This window comes from Ctenocephalides felis, unplaced genomic scaffold (genome assembly GCF_003426905.1).
Source record: "Ctenocephalides felis isolate EL2017-DRISC unplaced genomic scaffold, ASM342690v1 CF-g0.4_SCAFFOLD_01471, whole genome shotgun sequence".
Classification (NCBI taxonomy): Eukaryota; Metazoa; Arthropoda; class Insecta; order Siphonaptera; family Pulicidae; genus Ctenocephalides; species Ctenocephalides felis.
In genome coordinates this window covers 1-26,336 of record NW_020537625.1, presented here as the reverse complement: position 1 = coordinate 26,336, position 26,336 = coordinate 1, and the positions used below count along the sequence as shown (strand labels likewise).

At 29.1% G+C, this 26,336-nt stretch overlaps 1 protein-coding gene across 1 annotated transcript; it reads right to left on the bottom strand.

The window, feature by feature from the left end:
• Positions 1-2,605: 2,605 nt before the first annotated feature.
• Positions 2,606-20,303, bottom strand: LOC113369733 (the record flags this gene model as incomplete). Its single annotated transcript, XM_026610296.1, has 10 exons — positions 2,606-2,976; positions 3,160-3,293; positions 3,422-3,943; positions 4,613-4,820; positions 5,058-5,226; positions 7,364-7,600; positions 10,680-11,018; positions 13,309-13,552; positions 15,383-15,690; positions 20,047-20,303. Coding segments are annotated over 10 exons (2,789 nt in total), but the record flags the coding sequence as incomplete, so codon positions are not given.
• Between the last annotated feature and the right edge of the window lie 6,033 nt (positions 20,304-26,336).

Here is a 26,336-nt window from a genome sequence, read left to right as displayed (position 1 = left end):
TGGTACCCAGTTCGCTTTCAAAAACAGTTATGTCTTCAGATTTTAAAATTCAATCCTACATATTTTGGTAAAATTACTCTTTCTGCAAGTCATTTTTGATCATTTTATATAATATAAAATATTTGTACAATAGGATAATCCTGCAAATCAGCTATTATGTAAGAATCAATGGACAATTTGACGCATCTAGTTCTATCGATGGTAACTTTCTGTCGCCAAAATCTCAACGGATAGAATAAATAAATATTATATAAATCCAAAGTAAAAAACCCCATTTCTCACCAAATTAAAGTATAAACTAAATAGTATATAAACTTACTATTATTATTTTAAAAACTGTGCCTCCAATAAAATTTTTGCATTGTAAGTTAAACAGCCTGTTTAAGATTGTTACGAAAGTTGCGCATCTATAATTTTTTGCAATTAGAGACGAACAGCTCCATTGTCAAATTAAATTAAATAAAATGATTAATAATACATAGACATAATACGTATAAAATATGTATAATATAAAATAATAATTTAATGCGAGCAATAATATTAAAATTGGAATTAAATTGCAGTTTTGGTGCATCTTAAAATAATAAGTACTAATTAATCAATTAATATAACAACAGTATATACATAACAAAAATAATATGTCCTATATACAATATAAAATAGATATACACGCAATAGGTATGTGTTTCAATTACGAATAACTAAAAGCTATAGGAGTAAATATAAAATTTTGATTAGCAATATAACTTTGGTTTGAAAGAAAAATTTAATTGCAATATAATAAAGACTTGGAATTGAAATTATTTTCCCCAAACTGGAAAATTTAATACAAATAGAAATTTATTTCATTATTATGTATCAATTAGTAATACAGATTTCTGTAACAACTATCAATATCTAATTACACCGTACTGGGTTTTGCGAAGAAATATTCACTGACTTTCAGTTACCATGTCAACACATATGATATGTATAACTGACTTTTGTGCATTTACTTGGAAGCAGTTTGAGCCCACTACATATCTATGGTGTTTCGTAACATCAGTAAAAAATTAACGTGATTTTTTAATACATCTTATAAAATTTGTCATATTAATAATTTTTAATTTTTTTTTAATACTGATAGAATTTGATCAAATACTCTTCTTTACATTTGACTAGCTCTATAGAGTTTGGTATTGTAATTTAATAGTTTTTATTAAAATTTACTTCACTATATATTTACAATAATAACATCTATATTTGGCTCAAACGACAGAGTTCTTTAAACACATATTGCCTATTCAATCCTTCTCGATAATACTTTGCTATCTTTGTAATAATTAGAGGTATTATTATTAATTTAAATGGTATAGTAATGTTTTGGTTCAATTCTTGAACATTTTTAGGAATGTTTGAAATACGCACGAAATTGAAAGTCTATGTAAAAATGTAGCGTTTTTGATTATGAATTTTCTTCTTCATTTTAGGCGTCAGTTGAATAATATGAAGTTGCAAATAATAACGCAGAATAAACTTGAAACGATATGTTAATAATGGCAAACATTGCACATTCGCATATTTATGTATCAAACTTATCTTACAAGTGAAAACAATTATTAACCCTTTCACTACGAGCGTAGCATATAGGCGACATCCACATAACTATATACATGTGTACGGGTGTAGCTTTTAGACATTCAATGTGCCGACCTTTGCTTCAAGATTCATCACTACTGAAAATTCTAAATCACTATTATAATTTTTATGGACCGATTCTGCCGTACAACAGACCAATGTTTCAGCCAGGCGTTTTTCTCAGATTGTCAGTTAGAAAACATAACCTAGAAACCGCACAAAAGTCAAAAAACGATCTTAGATAACAGGGTCTTTCTGACCTAGCTTCATAACATATGTCGGAACACACAGAAAATACATCTGCTGTGCTGCAGAATCAGTCCATTAGTCTTTTACACATGTATTTTAAATACATTTTTATTGATAATGATTGAAAAGTTTTAAAATTCAAAAAACCCGGCTGGGCAGCTTGTCGTTCCGTACAGCAGCGCCACTCCGAAACCACTATCGTAACGAAAGGGTTAATGTTAACGATATAAACATCATCTGGATAACCTCACAAATAATATCATACATATCATATCAATAAACATATTAGGATAATTGAATATTATTTAAATATATAAACTTTCGCCTATGTAACAAACACCCTACTAAGACGTAATTTTATTACATCTCTTACGCCAGTCTCGTCAAGTGTCAATCTAAAGATAAAAATACGACTTATTTTTAATAAAAGATTCTTAATTATATAGTAACATTCAAACAAATATATGTGCCTGTGTCTAAATGACACTTGAGGTTTCGACTGCTGGTTAGATATCAACTTTGCCGCAAAATTCTTTACAAAGATATATTATAGACCTTCGAATCATGAGAGTATCAAAAGAATTTATAAACCAGATTAGGCTGACGCCGACGCACCTTCTGAGCCCTACCTCAGCTCGCCTCTAATTATAGAAGGCAACGGAACTACGCCTCAAGTCAACGTGGATTTTTCATCCAGAGACTGATAAAATTCAATGCTCACCGTAACCTATTGTCCCTGTCAGACGTTCATCGCATAGAATACCGGCGCCGAAGAATCTGTTGCAGGTGCTATGTTTGTCTGACTGCCTCCAGTCGGGGATGTTATCGTGTACCCATCTTGCTGAGGAGGAACGGTGATAGCAGCAGCGCCTTCCGGCACTCCTCGTTCAGGGTATTTGGTCAACGTTGAATATTTTGAAGCCTCATGGGGTTGATCTCCATATTGTTGCTGTTGTTGCTCAGCAGTATTTGCGTATTGAGGCTGCTGATTTCTACCGGGTGGAGAGTCGGAATATTGTCGCTGGGGTCCACTGTATCGCATAGGATAAGCTGGTCTAGGGCCAGGTCCGGTTACTAAGTGTAATTGAACTTGGCTAGGTGATGCATAACCTGTTTTGAAAAAAAAAATAAAAAGATTATTAGAAATTATATTTTGATTTAATAGTACAAATTTTGAATAAAGAAATATAACTAAAAACATCCATAACGCTTCTATAGGCGTCCACATAAGTCGTTATATGGATGCTGACTATAGGTGACGCTTGTATATATTAAAAATTTTAATGTTTTTACCTGTTGGGGCATTACCAGGAGGTAGCACATTAGCATTGTTAGGCATGGGAAGACGAATCATTTGTTGGCCAACGTGAATAAGAGACTGCTGTTGATGATGGTGATATTCCATCATTGGATACGACCGCCTATATCTAAAAACGTTAAAATTATAATTTGTTATTATAAAATAATATACAAAAAATATGTATGTTAGTATTACATATTAGTAACGCTAATATTAATTTTTTTTCAGTGATATGTAAATAAGTTGAGTATTTACCTATCTTGGGTCCTATCATGCATCCTCATTTCCGTTGCATGTACTTCATTCGTGGAGTAATGAGGCTGGTGCACATATCCTGCTTCTTGATTATTATACGGTATCAGTACCATAGTTTGGTGATAATTTCTCAAAGGAGGTGGAGACTCAGGCCTACCGCGACTAGGACTCCTTGCAGCCGTGTAATTCGGATGGTGCTGATGAGGATGTTGATGGTGCATACCGTAATGTGGATGGCGATCGTAGATATTCTGGTACATATTTTCTTCCTGGTGATAACTATGCCTGTGATTACCATCTCGATCTTGGTAATGATAATACCATTGTGCTTGTTGTTGAGCAGCGGCTGCCGCAACATTTGCAGCAGCAGGTTGCGGTAGTGGTTGATTAGGAAGTTGTTTTTGAATTGGCATTGGCTGGTGCTGTGCTGGCGGATGTATATGTTGATTCTTGGTTAAAGTAGACGGCGGTGATTGTAGCTGAGTTTGCATCTGTTGTAGAATTTCCGTAGTTGATCCAAATCTGGAAAGGCATATTTCATGAATAAAGTTTCAATTTCAGAATATATTGTGAAACTGGTGCTTCAAAATACTTTTTATAGTTAATTTAAAATTGTCTATTATAAAAGGACAAAATGAACAAATAGGCAAATATTATAATGACATCAATAGATTCAGATATCATCAGTTAGTAAGTTCTTAATATTTTGAGTAAAATAGTTACATATTATAACAAATAATGAAAAATTAAATACCCAAAGAACACTAAAATCAAATTAAAAAACGTTGAATGAATAATCAATTTTATTTTATTTTCACTAGAGAAACAATTGATGCAAAAGTACACCTTTTTCTACACAACTTGCTTCTAACTAAATGTGGGTTGCAGCAGTCAATGATCTCAATTAATATCAATATTATATATAGCAATATTATCTAGTCCATCTTTTAGCATCAATTAAAAAACATCTCTATAACTCAATGTAGCCAATATCAAATACATGAATATCAAATACAGGAGTATGGCAGCGAACAACATTTTTCGGTGCCATAATAAATTTAACGCGTAACTAGAATCGAAATGACAATATTTGTGAAAAATCAATGAATCAATAAATACTATGAGGCGTTCAGTTTTCGTATCAATAAATATCATGATTTCTCATCAATTTAATAAATCATTTCTATTTACCTAGGTTTGATTCCCCGCACAGATGGACGTCTGTTGAAGCCGTAGTCATCATGCTCATCATCAGATCCACTTGCGTTGTTAGTATTTATAGATTCTGCTGCACCGTATCGTTTCTTTATTCGTTCTATACGACTAGCATCTTGCTGAACAAATGCAGCTAATTCATCTTGGATTGGCAATTCTTGAGATCCAGGAGTACCAGGGGTTCCTGCGAATAAACCAAAATTATCAATTGAAAAATAAATACTGAATATTTGTAGAGAATGAGTGAAGTAGGGTATTTATGTAGTGGTGAATAACATTATGTATTAAAAAATAGATTAATATTGAATTTTTTGTTAAGACCAAGTTCATTTTTGATTTATTAATGCTGAATTTTCAAATCAACTTCGTTATATATGTGATATGTGATATATTTCATATTTTATAAAAAATCGACATTTACCTGCAATAACATCAGGTGCCACCTGCTCGCCATCTTGCTGTTGAACGCCAACAGCAGGGGGAGCAGGCGCAATAGTTTTCATCAACACTTCATCAATGTCTCCAAGACTATATTCGGAACATTGTGTACCGCTGCTAGCAACACTTACACGCTCGCCAGGTCGACTTAACTAAAAATGAAAAATATCAAATACAAATTATTTTTTATTCAATAACTTCATTGTCTTATTCATACACTAATTCATTATTATTTAGAATAAGTAACTCTAAGTAAAACAAAAATATACTATTAAGTGTAATAAAAAGTGTAAGGGCACAGTGTAAGTTATTCGATGTTTGTAACAATTAAAGAAACGTTTGCTGAAAACACTTATTGTTAGTTAAGCTGTAAAATAATTTTGTAAATATCGAAGCAATATATTAAAGCAACGATACAATGTGCTTCTTATTCAAAGTTCACTTACTATTTAAATCTACATTGCACATAAAGTAAATTTAAAATTGTTATAATTAAGTATAGTAAAATTTAAAAAGAATCATTAATTAGTAAAGTTAAACTGCTATCAACCATAAGTATTTCAAACTAATAAATATCTGGCATTATAAGCAAACTTAAACTTAACTAAATCTGTATGGCATCGTGCTTTAAGGCAAATTGCTGGAACTTTCCATACCCTAACAAAGTGTTCGAGGAATATTAAATGTTTTCAAATAGATTAATATAAATATTGTAACATTGTCTAATATTTATAAGAATTATATAAACTCATTTGCAAAGTTGAAATTATTCACTTAAAGTATATAAGTAAGCTTTAGAACTTTAACAAAAATTAACATTGAAATTTCAATCATTTTCGATATTCAAAAAAAAATACAATAAAAAAAAATTAAATAATTTTTTTTTCAAAAGCAATTATTTCAACACAAGCAAAAAGTTTTTTAAACCTTGAATGATCGGTTGATTCCGGCGCCCGAAAACATGAACGAACTAGTGGGGTGGGTGGCATCGTGCCTTAAGGCAAATTGATGGAACTTCCCGTACCGTAACGAAATGTTCGAGGAATACTGAATGTTTTCAAATAGATTATTATAAATATTGTAACATTGTCTAATATTTATAAGAATTATATAAACTGAATTGCAAAGTTGAAATTATTTGTTTCAACAAAAAACTAAAAAAAAAAAAAAAAATCGAACAAAAATTTTTTTTTCCAAAATCAATTATTTTGTTAAGACAAGCAGAAAGTTTTTTGAATCATTCAAATCGGACGCTTAGTTCTCTCAAAAACTGCCATTTTTTACATATTTAGCTCCGTATCTTTGAGATGGCTGGGCCTGCCTTTGCCAAAAACTAATAAACACTTCTCCCAATCATTACTAATTGAATGTTTTTTAGATCATTCAAATCGGATACTTCGTTCTCTCAAAAATTCGATTTCTATTTTCCGCACTCTTTGCTCCGTATCTCCGAAACGGCTGGACCTGCCTTTGCCAAAAACTAATCAGCTCTTTTCCCTATCAATAGGAATCGAATGTTTTTTGAACCATTCAAATCGGTTGATCCGTGCGCCCTAAAACGTGACTGGAAATTTGTATCCACACATACATACACACACACACATACACACACACACACACACATCCATTTTTTCTGAGGTATGCCAAAATGTTCAGAAACCTTCAAAACGTCGAGAAATGTAAAAATTTTCAATTCCGATTTTCGGCCCATTACAATAACTTACCCTACGGGAAGTTAAAAAATGCGGACACACAAAACACACACACACACATCAATTTTTTCTGAGGTATGCCAAAATGTTCAGAAACCTTCAAAACATAGAGAAATGCAAAAAAAACATTTTCTATTTTCGGCCCATTACTATAACTACCCTACGGAAATTAAAAAATAGACTTAAATATTTCAGTCATAGTTACTCGTTCTCAAATAAAATTAATTAATAATTTAAAAAAAAACTAATTGTTACACCAATCAGTTTAACATATTTACAGTAAAAAGATCGTAAAGCAATATATATTTTATCCTGTCGGTTTGTATAGAAAATTTAACTAATATTCAATCTAAACAACTGTTCAATTTCGATTTTCGGCCCATTAAAATAACTTACCCTACGGGAAGTTAATAATCGTGTTCTGTTACATTGAAAATTATATACAACAATAAATAGCTAACCAATTACTTAAGTAATATCTGAATATAAAACAGCAATACAAGGTTCAAGTAAACAATTAAATCAATACCATACATTATTAAATAACAAATAGTACTTATAATAAAATGATGTATACCTGATAATAATAGTCATCGTGATTGCCCATGGCATGGTGATTAGCGCTGACACAAGCCGTAAGCGGTGCAAGAGACGATAGAAACTGTTTCCTTGATTCGGATGCCGTAGAAGTTCTGTTTGCCAAAGGCACGTGCGCACCCGTTTGTAGCAGCATTCCTGGCTGAGGGGCGTATTGCATGTGCTGATGAGGTTGCCCATTGCCAAGATCAGGAGCCGTCGAGGGACATTTGCAATTCTGTCAAATAGATTAATTGACCATATTAATGTTTTTATAGATAATATGAATAGCAATCAAAATAATAAAATTTTATGTGATATTTGGTAAGAATAATATAAAGTCTAGTAAACTTCCAGTACCGCAACTTAAACTTTTTAAACGCTTTAAAGTTTTTTGAGAACTTTAAATTTTCTTATTTTGATTTTTTATTTGATAATTATGAAGCGAATAAGGGCCGCGTTGCAGTGTTACAGCTAAAAATTATAAATCTTGATACGGAACCCATGGAAATGTAAAAGGAATTTGAACTTTTTATTAAAATCTCTATAAAATATCTGATAATTGGATGCACATATGTCTAATGATCATTATTGACAGTCAAATGACATGTTTAACTTCCCGAAGTTTATGTTTTCATAAAAAAATCGATTCGCTAATTTTATGATTTCTCGAGCTTTCAAGCCATTCTGAATCAAATGAGACCTAATTTGGGAAAAGTATGAATGTGTGTATGTGAACAGATTTTTTGCCGTAAATCGACGTTTTCTCAAAAACGGCTGGACCGATTTCAAAAATTTAAAAGTCATTCGATGTAACTCGATGAGGACTATTGTTTGTCAGTTTTGTGCAACGATCGGCCAAGCCGTTCGTCGATCGGCCAAGCCGGTCCACGTTTTAGCCCGCAAATCTGAATCGTTTTTGAAAATTCAAAAACCGTTCGAAAAATATTGGTTGGGAATCGTTCTGATTAGTTTTGGTAAAGATCGACCGAGTCGTTTTCTTATAATAAGGTGTTATAAAAATTTTTTCGATGAATTTTATAAATTTTTTTACGGTAGGTACCGCAGTCATAAATCATACTAAAATATTACGGCCCTACGACAAGTCGTTTAATTTTAAAAATTCGACAAAGTTTGCAAAAATTAGTATCGTTTTCTTGGCGTTTGTCAAAATTAGACATCGACGTTTGCTCAAAAACGTCTGAACCGATTTCAGAAATTTAAAAGCCATTTGATGTATTTAAATTGATATGCTGAACCGTTTCTTTGTAATTTGGAAAAAAGTGTTGAATTGTTTGTCCACATTTAAGCTCATACTAACGAATCGATTTTAAATAATCAAAAACTGTTCGACAGATGATACTTATTATTTTCCGTGAAAATCTACCGAGCCATTTTCTTGTAATTAACAGTTGAAAAAAAAAAGTAAGACGATTTTTATGGAACTTTTTGGCGATATATAACATGGTCTTATAAAACTTACTGAAATATTGCGTCCTTATGACAAGTAGTTTAATTTTAAAAATTCATCGAAGTTTGAGAAAATGAGTAGTTTTTTTGACGGTTGTTAAAATTAAAATTAGACGATTTACTTGGTATAAAGATAGAATACTTGGTCTGAATGAACATACTAAACCAATAAGGGGAAAGTCCCCTAGTGGCGGACACCTAAGGTTATTTATAAACATATAAAAAAATATTTTACGAAATGTTTATTAAATTATGATTTATGTTAGATAACAAAGTTAGAAATCAACCTAAATTAAAATAATTAATAAAAAATAATTAATACTATCAATCAAACTTTGTTATCAAAGATTATGATTTGAAACAGTGGCACCTAGTACCGAACATTTCAAAATAACCTGCATTGATCATATATGTAGCCATCTACACTCTTTGGAATGTTTGCACATGTGTCTTTGACGAATATTCTTAGATATTGCAAAAAATCACTATTTATCCACCCTTTTGGCTGGGCCTCACCGATGCTCTCAGATGGAGCATTCATCATAAGATTTTCATTCTTTGACTAGGATATGCGAGGACACTCATACAGAACAATTTAAATGATTGGAATAAATTACATGAATTCTTACAAGAAATATCAATATGTTTACTGTCCGGAAGTTCATGTAACTTGCCTCAAGGCAAAATACGAATACCAATTATTTTTATCTTTTTTGATAATTATGAAGCGCGATGGTGTCTAACGGTTCATCATTATAAATCTTGATTCAGAACTCATGGAAATGTTAACAGAACCTGCACTTTTTATTAAAATCTATGTAAAACATCTGATAATTAGATGCGCATATGACTAATGATCTTTATTGACAGCAAAAGGACATTTTTTATTACTTTTTCATTGAAACTCCAAAACGGCTAGACATGTCTTCCCGAAAATTGATCTTCATTTCGTCAATTCAAGTAAATTGTTTTTTTAATCTTTCAAATGGGGCACTCCGTTCGCTTAAAAATTGAATTACTATTTTCGGCACTTTTTGTCCAGTATATTCGATACGATTGGATATGACTCGGCAAAAAACTAATCGGCACGTCATCCCATGAATAGAAACTAAATAATTTTTGAATTATTCAAATCAATTGATCCGTGTTCTCGAAATCGTCGATAAAAAATTGTATCCGCGCATATATATATATACTACACACACGTACACAGATTCTTTCTGAGGTATACCAAAATATTCAAAAACCTTTGAAACGTAAAGTTATGCAAAAAATTCATTCTTGATTTTTTTGGTATTACTATAACTTACTCTACAGGAAGTTAAAAAGAAGCAAAATTGTATATATTGAAAAGTAAAATCGCCATCTTACAAATCAGTGCAGCTTTTCAGAGAACCAAAACTTATTTTCAAATTTCAAAATGTTACAAATAATATTTATCCTCATGAACTATGATACTAAATTATAACAGTTGGACATATATGGTCAGAGTAAAATTAAAGCAGGAAATTAACAAACGTATTATCTAATTATAAACATACTACAATTCCGCACGCATAATATAATGATAGTTATTTTATTATTATAGATAATCTTTAATATGAATTATATTATTATTAATGTAATAAATCGGATTATTTGCGATACGCTATAATCTATTGTAATACTTCTGCGGTAGACAATAATATTTCAGTAACCTAACGCATTCCATATATAACACAAATATTAACTCAAAAGCATCTGAATAAAAGCAGCTTTATGTAAATATATAAGTTTCTTGATAATACGTTACATACTGAGCATCATAGGTTTTAGTTGGAATAAAAAACAACAAATTCATAACGTACCGCATTTCCTTGAGGCATAAGCACTATCGGATTATCCTGATCTTCCCGCTCATTTGCCTCAGGTATCTTTTCATGTGTAGTCGATTTTCTGGTAAACAGTTCTGTTATCTTCCTGTAAGCGGACGATGAACTATTAGAAGACGACGACGTCGAAGAAATACTACTAGATGAGCAGGGAGAGAAACTAGAAATTGGAGCACCGCCAGCGCCAGTCGGGTTATTGATGTGATTCGCTGCCAGCTGCGCCTGGGTAGGGTATGAATTTCGCTTCGAAGTGGGCGCGGGTGCTGTGTCAGAGGCTTCTTCGCCGGATGGACTATCCCGTTCCTCCGGTTTGGCCTGGAAATGATTATTTATATATTTTACTATTGTAGCAATAAGTCAGTGGTTTCCAACCATTTTCGCACCTCACTCCTTTGTAATTAAAAAAATTGTTGTCCCCCCTTTAGATTTTTTAGCAATTTCATTTCATAAATACTCAACTGATATTATCAGACTACAAATTAATAATATTTAATATTATGTAGAAATATGCATACAAAATAATTATTCTCTCATATTTTCTCTATATGATTTTAATTTTTCTGTTCATTTTCCAAATTTGTATGTTTATTTGGTAACAGCAGTATGCTCTTCTTGCAACAACCTAGCTTCCAACTGAGGAAAAGCGTCCCACAGTTTGGAAACCGCGGCAATAAGTATTTAAAGCAAATATACTTCATGGTAAGTGTTAACGATGCATTCACGAGGCCATAATCTGAAGTAATATTGATGTTTTTTTTTTTACTTCAACAGCATATTCTTTAGTGACTATTAGTAACAATCAGATGATTCCCTAATATATTTAAATTAATGTAATTTAGATGTTTATTATCTCAGCAAACAATTAGTGGATAGTATCTACTGGATACCTACTTACTGAAATTGCAATACTTTTCAGTTTATAGGTCGGTAAATTTCCATTTCTTTTGATAATAAATTTAGAATCTGAATCTGAATCTTAAGATAAAAAGATCTGTAATTTCAAATTGAAAGAAAATTTATAAAAAATAAATTAGGGGTTTCACTAAAAATGTATGATATTTGTAAATTTACTGCAATTGTTTTCTATTTAAATATTTTAACTGATTCTATAACTAAAATGTGAATAATAATCTCCCTTCTTGTACAAAATAAAACTACATACAAATAATGATTATTATTTATTACATATGCAAAATAATTCAATAAATTGCTTTCATGTATGTAAATGTAATTGAAAGAGAAACGTTATTGAAATATGTTGGCATATTTTCTATCTATAAATAGCTATGATCGTAATTAATGGGTTTTGATATATATTTTATTCTCCATGTATTTAAATTTGAAATAACAGAAACAACAGAATGAGTTTTTATTTGATCATATAAATATTCAAAAATTATTTGCTTTAATTTTCATTTATTTCATTGAAGTTTCAATAATAAACAATGTCTCATGCTTAATGAAATGTCGATAATAAATATATTTTTCAATATACATCTATATTTATCTAGTTCAAGTTAACGAATTCTTACAATATAATAAAGAGTATTTTAAAAAACTGAAAACGTTTATGAAAATTTATTTAATTTAAACAAATTTTAATACCAAATATTATGCAAATTTTAAAGTCAAAATTAATAATAATTACTACTATATTAGGGGCTAGTTATAACATAAAAGAATTATACACAAATTCATGTGAAGATTGGAGAAAATGTACAGTTAGTCAGATGTAAGAAAATGTAACTTGTTATAGGAGACACTTTATCTTTTATTCTTATTATGTTAAAAAATATAGTTTACGCTGATTTATGATAAAAAATTATATTAAGAGAAGCACTATATTTTTTGTATTAATTATAGTTTGTGTAGATGAATGAAATTAATTACTTAGAAACAAAAAAATACACCTGGCGTTAGTTGAAACCAACCTTTCAGGGCTAGTTATAACATACAAGAATTATACACAAATTCAAGTGAAGAAGATTGGAGGGAATGTACAGTTAGTCGGAAGTGGGAAAATGTAAATTGTTACAGGAGACACTATATTTTTTATTCTTATTATGTTAAAAAATGTAGTTTTCGTTGATTTATGATAAAGACTTATATTAAAAGAGGCTATATGTTTTTTGTATTAATTCTAGTTTGCGTGGATAAATGAAACTAATTACTAGAAACAAGTCAATTTTCTTAAATACGAATATTCTTTGTTGTTACTACTTGCCCGAAACGCGAAATAAATTGTAACGCAGCACTTTTTCTAGAAATGGATTAATTGTGAAATAATGAACAGCAGTTGTGAAATTATTCTTACACGAATCGGACGAGGAATAGCTACTACAACTAGATACACTACATCTTTATTTCGTAGAAATATAATCAGTGGATCTTAAGATTTATTAACTAATAAAAAAACTGTTAGAACAAGCTTCTAGCTCACTTATATTATCATACTCAATTAGAACATGTCTTGCAATATAAATTTTTGTAAGAACTTGTATAATTGGCTATTTAAAAAAAGTTATTCGTAAATATAAAATTAACCTATAAAATAATATCGTAGTAACTCCATTAAAAGTACTGTTACAAATAATAAACTTCGTACCTCATCTTCAATGTCGTCCTCGACACAGGTCAGCTGTCTGATCCTCTCCTCCAAGCTGGTGGTTTCAGGTTGCTTTTGTTGTTTTCGCTTCGGCTCGTACTTGATGAGCGACCTCCTCAAAGCGTTCCGTTCGATAGTTCTCCTGATCGCCGCCTCCTCATCAGTCTCTTTATTAACGGGAGCCAGCGGTCTGGTTCTCTTTGACTCGTCGAACGCTCGAAGGTTATCAGAAGTAACCAGATACCTGGGAAGGTTAATTACAGTCAGTTTAAAAGAAAAAATAGAGAATGCATGTCAATGGACAGATAATATTCTGTAGATTATGTTTTCTGAACAATAATTTTGGGTTTTAAATCAAACCTTAACTTCAGTTGTTCAACGTATTGGAGGATAGTGTTTTTTTATTTAACACTATGCAAATGTTTCAACCTTGTAAGCTATGCATAATAATAATTTAGTGGTGAATGGTATCGTACCTTAAAGCAAATTGAGGAAAAACTAGTGGAGCGCATGGCATCTAGCCTTAAGGCAAATTGCTGGAAATTCCCGTACCAAATATTATTATTTTTTTAAAAACGATTAACATTTTTGAAAAAAATTGACTTCGAAAAAATTAGATTTTTGAGAAACTAGGAATTTGACAAAAACTTACTTTTTTTGAAAAAAATGTCTTTGAAAAAAAAATGATTTCTTTATTTTGACATATTTTGGAAATTCTGCAATCTGCAATCGTACTGCTTTAACTGCATAGAGAAAAAATGACAAAATTTGATGTGCATATGTCTAATGATCATTTTTCACCGCCAAATGGCATTTTTTTACTTTTTTTTTATTAGATCTTTGAAACCGCTAGACCTGCCTTTATGAAAATTTGATCAATTCTTCATCTTGTCAATACAAGTAAAATGTTTTTTGAATGATTAAAATCGGACGCTCCGTTCTCTTAAAAACTGAGTTACCGTTTTCGGCACTTTTTGCCCCGTATCTTCGGAACGGCTAGACCTGCCTTCACCAAAAACTAAACAGCACGTCTCCTTATCAATACAAACCGAATCGAATTATTCAAATCGGTTGATCCGTGTTCCCGAAATCTTCGACGAAAATTTGTATCCGCACACACATACACATATATACATTTTTTTAAGGTATGCCAAAATATTCAAAAACGTAAAAATATATAAAAATTTTCATTTTTTATTTTTTTGCGATTACTATAACTTACTCTACGGAAAGTTAGGTAAACGGTAAATGTAGGTAAAGGTTTGAAAAATATAATATGGCTTAGTTGAAACAATGATGCAAAATTTTACACAGTTGCTTATAAGTTCGAATGCAGTTTATGAAACGCTTCAAATAGTTTGAGTTCTCAAAAAATGGGTGAAAGTCACGACAATTACAGCTATTAATTTGCCCACAATTACTGCCAGATTTAGTAATATGTGCTAAATTTCCATTTATGTACATTGAAAACTAGCACTTTATATTTCTACCAAGTTTCTTTAGAGTATTGTCTATAAGAAAATATATTAAACAAATATGGAAATGATACTATCATTTTTTAGATATTTGTTGGTTGCGCGAGAAACATATAGAGGGTAATAAAATTTGTAATTTTTTAAACTTTAATTTTATTCTGCAATCTATATATATTTGTATTTAGCAGAGAATGCTTACGAGTTGTTTACAATTAATTGTTTACAAATTAGTATACCCTCAGTAGCGTAGAGCTAATATAATAAAAAACACTAAAGACAAAAGGGGAAACAAATGAAATGTAGTAAATTGAATATTTGTAAATTGAACTACATAATTATTGATAGCATGGTATAAAAAAACATTTGATCAACTTAATTACTTATAGAGTGTAGTTTTCATCAGTCTGTCTTCTATCTATCAACGTAGAAATACTGATAGTCTGACATGAGAAAACATAAGAAGATGAAAACTGAAAATCATGACACGAAAAAAAAATGTAATGAAAATTAAGTTAGAAACAAGGCAAGAACGTGCCTGTTGTCTATAATAATAATAATTATTATTATTTATATTAATTTAACATTTTAACAATACACACCTGGATTGTTGAGTTTGTTCATCCACCACTGGAAATAGCTGTCTTACAGCCGAATTTGGCCTTAAAATATTTGATGTCGTATATAAAGTACTGCCACCTCCGACTAAACGGTAATTTCCAAGTGCGTTATCAACAGATGATTCTTCTGCCGTCCTTTCTTCTTCAACCTGGTTGTCGTTCGGGTTCGATGAAGTCTCGTCATCGCGGTCCTCGGATGTTCCATGGAGGGTATTGTCATTTTCTTCGAAAAATCGAACTGATCTACGACTTGCATTATCGTCATCGGAACAAAAACTAGTAGCATCCTCCTGAATTACATAAAACATATAATTATATAAATAAAACATAAAATTATCTGAGAAATTTCTAATGAAATAACGCATTACTATAGTATTGATGTATAAGTTCGGTTACTTTTAGGCGACTCTAAACAAATGAACCAATAAGTAAATAAATAAGTAATTTTTTTCATGAAAATGTTTGTGTATACTTAATATTTCATTGCTTCAGAGACAATTTATGGCTAAACAATGATGAATAAACTACTAATATTTGTTATTATGCATTACATTGTATAAATATTAGAAGCAAACTAAAATAAATTTTACAATGTTAAATTACTTTATCAATACAATACAAATTTTAACTAGCTGTAAGTGGAATTCTGTCTTGAGGCAATTATGGCATCGTGTCTTAAGGCAAATTGCTGGAACTTCCCGTTGAATACTGATATATAATATAAATAATAAAATAAAATCTGAAATATTTTCGATATACAAAAAACTAAAAAAAAAAAAAAAATGGGACAAAATTTTTTTTTTCCAAAATCAATTATTTTGTTAAGACAAGCTGAAAGTTCTTTGAATCATTTAAATCGGACGCTTAGTTCTCTCAAAAACTGCAATTTTTTACATATTTAGCTCCGTATCTTTGAAATGGCTGGGCCTGCTTTTGCCAAAAACTAATAAACACTTCTCCCAATCGTTACTAATTGAATGTTTTTTAGATCATTCAAATCGGATACTCCGTTCTCTCAAAAATTCGATTTCTATTTTCTGCACTCTTTGCTCCGTATCTCCGAACCGGCTGGACCTGCCTTTGCCAAAAACTAATCAGCTCTTTTCCCTATCAATAGGAATCGAATGTTTTTTGAACCATTCAAATCGGTTGATCCGTGCGTCCTAAAACGTGACTGGAAATTTGTATCCATACATACATACACACACACACACACACACATCCATTTTTTCTGAGGTATGCCAAAACGTTCAGAAACCTTCAAAATGTCGAGAAATGTAAAAATTTTCAATTCCGATTTTCGGCCCATTACAATAACTTACCCTACGGGAAGTTAATAATAGCATTTATTTTTTATGATCTATTATATAAATAACCTTCCATAAAATTTTCAAATTTTAGATTCAAGATAAAATATATCAGTATTTAAAATAATGACATTGCACATACACACACAATTACATTGAATTGAATTTTGAATAAACTTTCTTTGATTTGGCTAATTTGACTTGATTAATAATATAATTTGATAACAAAGTTTTTATTTTAGAATATATAATTTGCATTCATGAATTAATATTAAGAACATAATATTTTAATGAATTTATACAAATACGTATTATATTAGGTATGATGAATTATGATGAAGATAAACAATAATCTGAGCGATATTTCCGATATAATATTATTTTATGTATGTATTGTTTTCATATTTTGTTCTAAAATAATTATTATGTATAATAATATTTATATGTATGTTTATAATTGTATTTTTTTAAATGAATAAATAAGCATCAAAATTTTATACTGAATGTTTTCTGAATAAAATGAAAAGATCATATTTTAAATCTGATCATAAATATGCAACTCATATATTTTCATTTTATATTGACAAATTATCCAATATTTTAATTATTGTGATATCCTATACAACATGTATGTAAAAACATTTTTTTAAATAAAGTTATTTTTAAATTCAAATTTATGGAATCATGATAAATTTAATAGATCACACAGTGTGATAATATAAAGCGTCACCTATTAAATAGTGTGAATCACACTATTTAATAGGTGACCATATTTTTTTAGCTCTCCATAAAATCTCCGAATAGTAGAATCAGGATAAAATATATCTTCATTTAAAATGATTATATTACGTACATACACGATCATCACACACACTTACATTGAATTGAGTTTTGAATAAACTTTCTTTGATTTGGCTAATTTGACTTATTAATAATATAATTTGATAACAAAGTTTTAGAATATTTAATTCGCATCCATGAATTAAATTATGAAGAGAATATTTTAATGAATTTATACTAATGCGTATTATATTACGTATTAAGATTTATGATGAAGATAAACAATAATATGAACGATATTCTCGATATAATATTATTTTACGTATGTATTGTTTTCATATTTTGTTCTAAAATAATTATTATGTATAATAAAATTTATGTGTGTGTTTATAATTGTATTTTTTTAATGAATAAATGATCATCAAAATTACATTCTGGATGTTATATTATATTATATAAAATGAAGAGATAATATTTTAAACCTGATCAACTCATATATTTTCATATTATATTGAAAAATTGAACAAAATTTTAATGATTGTGCTACCCTATACTACATGTATATGAAATCTTTTTTTTAATTAAGTTATTTTCCAATTAAATTTATGGAATCATGATAAATTTATTAGATCACGCTATTTAATAGGTGACCATATTTTTTAAATTGAAACCGGGACAGCAATTTTTAATTATGAAAATCCGTGACTGATGGTGTTTTAGTTAAGGTAATAACAAATGCTATTTAAGGATATAATAAAAAAACAGTTTTCCTATATTAATATTTTTTTAATGAGAATTGCGGACTTTTAGTGAGAACTTTATTATTCTATTAAATGGAATATTTCTTTATATATGATATTATATTATACCTTATATTTTTCAATCTAAATGTTTTCTTCGCTTTTGATCCTTGTATAAAAATCTATCCAATTTTCTTCATAATTAATTTGACAAAAATAATATTTGTTCATTTTTTTACAATTTTTGTTAATTTGCCTATTAGTTTTCGAAATAACCGGAAAGAAAGATTTAAATTCGGGACAAATATTATTTTTAGACAAACCCGGGATACAAGGTAGCAATCTGGGACTGTACCAGCCAAACCGAGACGTATGGTCATCTTACATTTAAAAGAAATAAAATGGAGAGGCTACTTTATGATACACTTATTCAACTGCTTTCAAAAAGCAATTAATATATGAAGCATTAATATTTGGTAGTTGTAGTTAATTTAGCGAATAATATGCGACATTTTTTATATGCTTTCAATCTATATCAATTTTTTTGAACATATATAATATATATAATTTATTTAAGAGTTTTTATATATATTTTTTTGTTTTAAAAAATAGTGGAGTAAATTTTGAATTTTTTTAAAAAAACGCTTTTATTTTTTTTTCATCACCACAAAAAGTTAAAAAATGACAAATCTATAATAAAAATACGATAAAATAAATAAAAATATAGATTTTTCAAAGCGCAATATTGAAACGTATTTTTTCATATAAAAGCTTTAATCGGTTATCATTCTAACAAGATAACCATCAGGTTTACTCTTCTGGGATTTTGATGAAACTTAGCATAGTTGTAGAGTTGGCTGTCAAACCGAACACCTTTAAATATTAGAGTCCTATGAGAAGTGGTTTAATTAAAAGAAATTAAATAAAAATGTGTCGAGATAGCCGAGTGGTTGCCGCGCTTACTTTCCCAAATGTCTATGTAACACAACAGCCAAATGTCTATGTAACACAGCAGCATTTTTAAAGTGTGCTTACTGCAATACATTTTTATTTTTTTCATGCTTTTATGATAAATATCATCCAGCAAATTATAAGCCTTGAAGTTTTATTTTATATTATTATTTATTTATGTTTGATATTTTGATAGATTAATTTAAACAGATATCATTTATAAAAAAATATTTTATTTTATTTTATTTTATCAATATGCATTGCAAATATATTTATTTTCAGAATGCTTTCATAAATATCTACTATTTATAAATTTCACATATTTGTGTAGTACATGTAACAAATTAATAATTATTATTATAATATTTAACCAAATAGATGTAAAAATAAATAAAAAAAATATTCTGGCGGAATTCGAACTGGCGACTATGAGCCTAGGCCTCGAACAAAAAGTTGAGAATAAGCGCCGCAACCACTCGGCTATCTCGGCACATAGATATGAAGCGCAACGCGCGGAGATATAGGGCCTAGCGCATTATTCGCAGTTTTAATCAATTTTTATTTAATTTTTTTAATTAAACTGCTTCTAGGGACTCTAATATTTAAAGGTGTTCGGTTTGACAACCAACTCTACAACTATGCGAAGTTTCATCAAAATCCCAGAAGAGTAAACCTGATGGTTATCTTGTAAGAAGTTTTTCTCCGTATTTCGAATCAGCTCCGAAATCAATCAAATATATTTTTTACTGGTAGATACTATATAACAAATTATGATACATATATATGATACATACACACACACACACACATATATATATATATATATATATATATATATATATGTAATTATATTATTATATAAACATACCTGTGGTAAATCGCTGGTGCTTTTCCACAGCCTTCCACCTTTCAATATTCCATTCAACGAAGCAGCCACTGCATCCACGTTCGATGTAACATTCGCCGCTCCTGATGAATTCATCGTGGACGAATCCGTAACATCAGCCCCAGCAGCAGCGGTAGAGTTCCTATTGCCTGCATCTGCGGAGGCCTCTCGGACTATTCGCCTCTCGGTAACTGCGGTCATTGTGACTGTTTCAACAATATAGCGCTTTGATTTAGTTTCTAGAAAAGAACAACGTCCGCAGACAAAAATACCCTTCGTTAGGTACAAGTCTCGACGTAATCTTTCTACTTAAGAAATTAACCATTTGAAAAAGACTTTAACGAAAATGTAACTAAGCATGATATCAAAAGTAACAAAAGAAATATTTCGTGATAATAAATAGTAAGGTGCGTGCGCACAATAAAGCTAATAGGCAGTAAAGCATAAATGGTAAAAAGTAATTTCTATAAATGCTCCAACATTTTTTTACGGCCCTTTATCACGTTGAAGAGGGATTTAAACAGTACAAGTAACGCACTAAATCCTGATAAGAAATTTTAAACGTAATATATTTAATATTTTGTCTTTTTCTGTTTCAAATTTATCTATGTACATGTTTCTATAATGCCACAATATTTTTTATTTACAGCATTTATAAGTAAATACACACTAGTATGAAATTAGTGGCTCTAAAACAATAAAAAATAGAATAAAGATCAAATGATAATTTTAATAATGATATAATATTTTCATTATGTATATATTTTTCACAAATATGATTTGTTTTTTTTCGCTGTAATTGAAAAATGACTGGTTTATTATAATATAGATCAATTTCCTGTAAGACTAACTGAGAAATTTTAACTGTAATACTAACTGAGATCTACAAGAATATAATTTGCTTAATTCAATAATCATGTCAATACAATTTTCGATAGATTTATAAACTAGTTGGTTTGGTATGTAGCCTTGAGGCAAGTTACATGAACTTTCCGATATGTTTACTTAATCAATAAAAAATAAATTAATTTATGAGTCATTAAAAGTATTCCGAGTGGATTTATTACACAAAATTGAAAACGAACGAACACTTTGAGTATTTGAGTATTTTCTAAAAACAAATTTTCAAAAATCAATCGTTTTTATAATAGAGCCAGTTTTTTGTAAGACTTTAATTGTTTAGTATGTTCATTAAGACCCAGTACTATCATCGTTATACCAAGTAAATCCTCTAATTGTAATAATAAAAAATGTCAAAATTATTTCTCAAACTATGATAATTTTTAAAATTATACTACTTGTCGTAAGGCCGTAATATTTCAGTAAGTTTTATAAGACCCTGATATATATCGCCAAAAAAATACCATAAAAAATGGGCTTAAATTTTTTTTTCAACAGTTAATTACAAAAAGACGGCTCGGTAGATTTTCACCTAAAACTAATCAGTAGCATTCCCAACGAATATCTTTCGAACAGTTTTTGATTTTTTAAAATCGATTCGGTAGTTTGAGCTTAAATGTGGCAGATCGTCTCACGTAACTGACAAACGATAGTCCTCATTGAGATACATCAAATGGCTTTTAAATTTCTGAAATCGGTTCAGGCGTTTCTGAGAAAACGTTGATCAAAGGTCTAATTTTGACAAATGCCAAAAGAACGATACTAATTTTTGCAAACTTTGATGAATTTTTAAAGCTAAACGAGTTGTCGTAGGGCCGTAATATTTTAGTATGATCTAGAAGACTATGGTATCTACTGTCAAAATAATAATAATAAAAATCGCCGATTTTTTTTTAAACTTTATTACAAGAAAACGGCCCGGCCGATGTTTACCAAAAACTAATCAGCACGATTCCCAACCAATATCTTTCGAACGGTTTTTGAATTTTCAAAATCGATTAAGAATTGCGGACTAAAACGTGGACTAAAAATTTTTCACTTTTCTGCGATTTACAAAGAAACGGCTTGGCCGATCGTCACACAAAACTGGGAAACGCTAGCCCTCATCGAAATACATCAAATGGCTTTTAAATTTTTGAAATCGGTCCAACCGTTTTTGAGAAAAAGACGATTTACGACAAAAAATCTGTTCACATACACGCACATACACACATACACATACTTTTTCCAAATTTGGTCTCATTCGATTTAGAATGGCTTGAAACGTCGAGAAAACATAAAATTGGCAATTCGGATTTTTTTATGAAAACATAAGCTTCTCCTTCGGGAAGTTAATGACATGGTTGTCAAGAAGAGTAAAAAACATAATTTAAGATAGGACCCAAAAGAAAGAAAGGTAAAGTATGTTTTTACGAACAAGTTTACATTATTGCATTGAGACAATAACATGATCCGTAGACCGCATTGCTTTTAAAGAGTCAAAAGTAAGATATTTTGTTTGATTTCTTCATTCGATACAGGAGCAACCATTCATATGTAAACTCATAGAGATTTTGAATTTTTAGGAAAAATAATAATGATAGCAAAATTTAAAATATCATGAAGTCGATGTAAATGCAGTTATAATTAAACCGTAAATTCATTCTAAGCACATTGAAAATATTATGTTTAATTTCAAAGCGAGAGCAAAATTATTTACAAACACACAGTAAATTGTTTGCATTGCTTTCCAAGTCTATTGGTCACTATTTACTAACAGAAGTATAAAGAAATTGTTCGCATAGCAACATTATATCGTCATATATATTTTACTTCAACTAGTACCTATATGAAACCCTCCAGGGACCAAAGTCATCAATTTAAAATATAATTACATGAAAAATGAATTTCATATCATTTTTATGGTTTGACATATTAGAAAGAAGTCTTATTCAAACGTTAGTGAACTGCTAATAAAGATATAATTTTGATAGTATTATAATGTACACAATTTATATAAAAGCATATAATTATCGAGTTAAATGGTGGGAAGAGGATAAAACTCAGATCAAAGTCAGTGTAAAGTAGATGTAATTTTCATGGTGTGAGAAAGTTTTATTTTACATCATTATCGGTTTTTATTTTCATTTTTATAAAAATATAAATATTTTTAACAATGAAATGTGTAATATTCTTGTTGTCTCGCAGTAGAATGAATCGACTTGGCAGATTTGGTTCGATTTTTTTGGAAATCATTTCTATAAGATTAGTTTTTGTTTTAATATACGTAATCAACTAAAGTTTAAACTTGGAAGTTTTTATAGAAGCTTTCGATGTTAAATTAAATGATCTTTGAATTATATTAATGGTGCAAAGGTGTCACAAATTTACTTTACCATAAAGAACAATATTGGATTTTCTCTCGATAAATCAATATTGATCTTATTTGCTCTTCCAGTTGTTCATGTATCCGTGACTCCCATTTAATACAAATGCAGATAGATATTATTGAGTTATTAAGCTGAAGAGGTGGATTGTTATGTTTTAGCCTAACAATTTTAGGTAATGAGATTAGTAAATATTGATTTTGATATTGCATTTTGAAACCCATAACTCAAGTACAGACAAATAATTTTGAACCAGCTAATTAGCATTTGCAATATCTGCATAATTTGGAACATAGTTATGCCATATAATAGACATATTTATGTTTGAAGCTTGTTCGAATAAACGAATTTTGAGATTTAAGGGCAATGTTATAGTAAGGCTGGGTTACGTGTCATTTTTCATATAAAATGATACCAAAAATTGTCAAAATACTGGGTGGTTGTTGTGCTGTCAAGCGTTTAAATATAAAGCCTAAACTAGAAATCACTCAAAGGTAAAAAAAAATCGCACCTTTCCCATGTGTCTTAATAACATATGAGTGAAGTTACATTTAAATACATAGCATTTTGACAGTTATTAGTACCATCTTAAATAAACAGATAACATTGCATAACATTTTGGTCTATTTTACGGCAGAATTATCCCCGTAATTTAGATAATTCAAATGTTTTTCTGAAATCAGTCTCTATAGGATTGTGTCTTTTAGTTTCTATGATAAATGGTATTTGTATTATAAACGTCATTATAATGTATTTATATTGGTATTGTACATGGTACTAGTATTATATGGTATTATAATATATTTACATAAAATTGAAAGTGTTCGTTTAGTGTTTTTCAAATATTATAAATAGAAACTGTGTAAATAATAGTATTCTTTTTTAAGATTATTTGCTAGTTTTTTGATGGTTGAAATGAAAAATTTAAGTTAAACTTAAAAAAACATTGTATCCAAGCAATTCAAGTCTTTTTATAAATATTCGTATTTGGTTTTATAAATATTCAATATTAACTTGGAGTAATAAATGTTAAATTGTCTTAATACTGCAAATCATTTTTCCTTTTTATATCACATTTTAACATCTATGCAACATTAAAGTACTTATACCTACATAATTTCGTAATATATGAAAAATAGCTGGTTTTGCTTGATAAAAAAATTAAATTACTTGATGTAACACTTTTTTTTATTTTTTATCAATTATATGTGGTACATCGATTTAGAAAATTTACAGTTGCTATTATTTTCATCAATCACATTAGTCAATATAAATTCGCATTATTTGCAAAAAAAATTCAATACATTTCCATTTCTTGAAATGAAACTAGTTTAACACTCTCTCTAATGATGTTAATTATCATAATAATATATTAATAACAAGAGTAAATCATTAGTAGAAATTGAAGTAGAATAGCTGTTACAATTTGTGATGTGAAATGATATTAAATGAACTTTCACAAAATGAATAATAAAGATTCCCAACGGGAAAGTGAAACGCATTTAACACCGTTATATTTATATATTTTTTAATAAAGAACATTGAAGAGATGTAATATTAAGCTTACAAAGTCTATTTACGGTTTGATGTTTCATTATTATATAATGATTAATAAAATGTATTTTAAGTTTAATTACTTGCGCTAATTTACACAAATTGCTATGTTATTTTTAAAAATATCATATCCAAGGTAATTAAGTATATAATAAAACATTAATTAATTTATAGAAATGATTAATATTTCTTTCTTGCACACCCATATACAACCCACGCGTATTTTAGTTGAATGTCAGAGGTTATGGACTGTTAATGAAAACCTTTCTCAAAAGTAACATAACACATATCTGTTTCCTGCTGATTAAATTATATTGAAAAATAATTCTGATAGAATTTTTGCATAGAAGATCCAAAATTTATCAATATGAAATATATGTGAGAATACTTTTATAGAACATGTAACTAGAAGGATAGCAATGGGCTTATTGTAGCAAAAAGTAGTAACAGACGTTTTTCAATAGGCATTACATTATTATTATCAACTCACTTTAAATTTTATATATCTCATTTCACTCTTTGATAATGTGTTACAATTATTGTGATTGGTAAATTGTTTAGATAGTTGTCTGTTAATAATTTAAGATAATTACACCTGATGTTACTTGAAACAAAGCCTAAGTGGGCTAAAAAATTGGATATAGAATTTTAGTTCACGTTGACTTATGATAACAAATTATATGACAGAACACTATGTTTTATTTGTATTAATTATAGCTTGCATTGATGTACGAAAATAATTACTTAGAAACAAGGCGATATTCTTAAGTAAAGAATTATCAGACGCATTATTGTATTTTGGTGGTTGGTAGAAAAACCAGCTCAAAATACAGAGTAAATTGTTACATCGCACTTTTTCTAAAAATAATTAATTGTGAAATAATAGTTTTCAAAATGACTAGTTTTTAATTTTCAAGGTTTAATTTTAGCAATTTATATAAATATTTCAAACATATAAAAATGTTAAATATTTAAAATATAAAAAAATGTTTTAAAAACTCATCATTTGTATAACCGTTCTACTTCATTCGAATTAAAATTTTATTATTACATATATTTTTATAATAAAATTTCAAAGCTTTTAATCTAATAGTTGAAACATGATTGAAGTTAGCCTTCTTATAAAAATTTCGTAAATTCATTTGTACTAAAGTCAAATTTTGTTTATAGCTTCACAAAAAATACCATAATATATTATAAAGATTGACTTTTTGAAATATTATTGACATTTGAATATAGTACCTAATTACAATCTAATAAACAAATCAAGAAGCTTGATAGACAAAATTTCTGTTCAAAATTAAAAACTGAACTTCACAAAAATGCGAAATATTTTAACTTTGACAATATTACGAAACGCCAAGCACAATAAGGAGAAATTTTAATTTGCAACCTGGAATTCAGTCCCATACTACATAATCTAAATTAATTATTCTTATCATAATTAAGTCA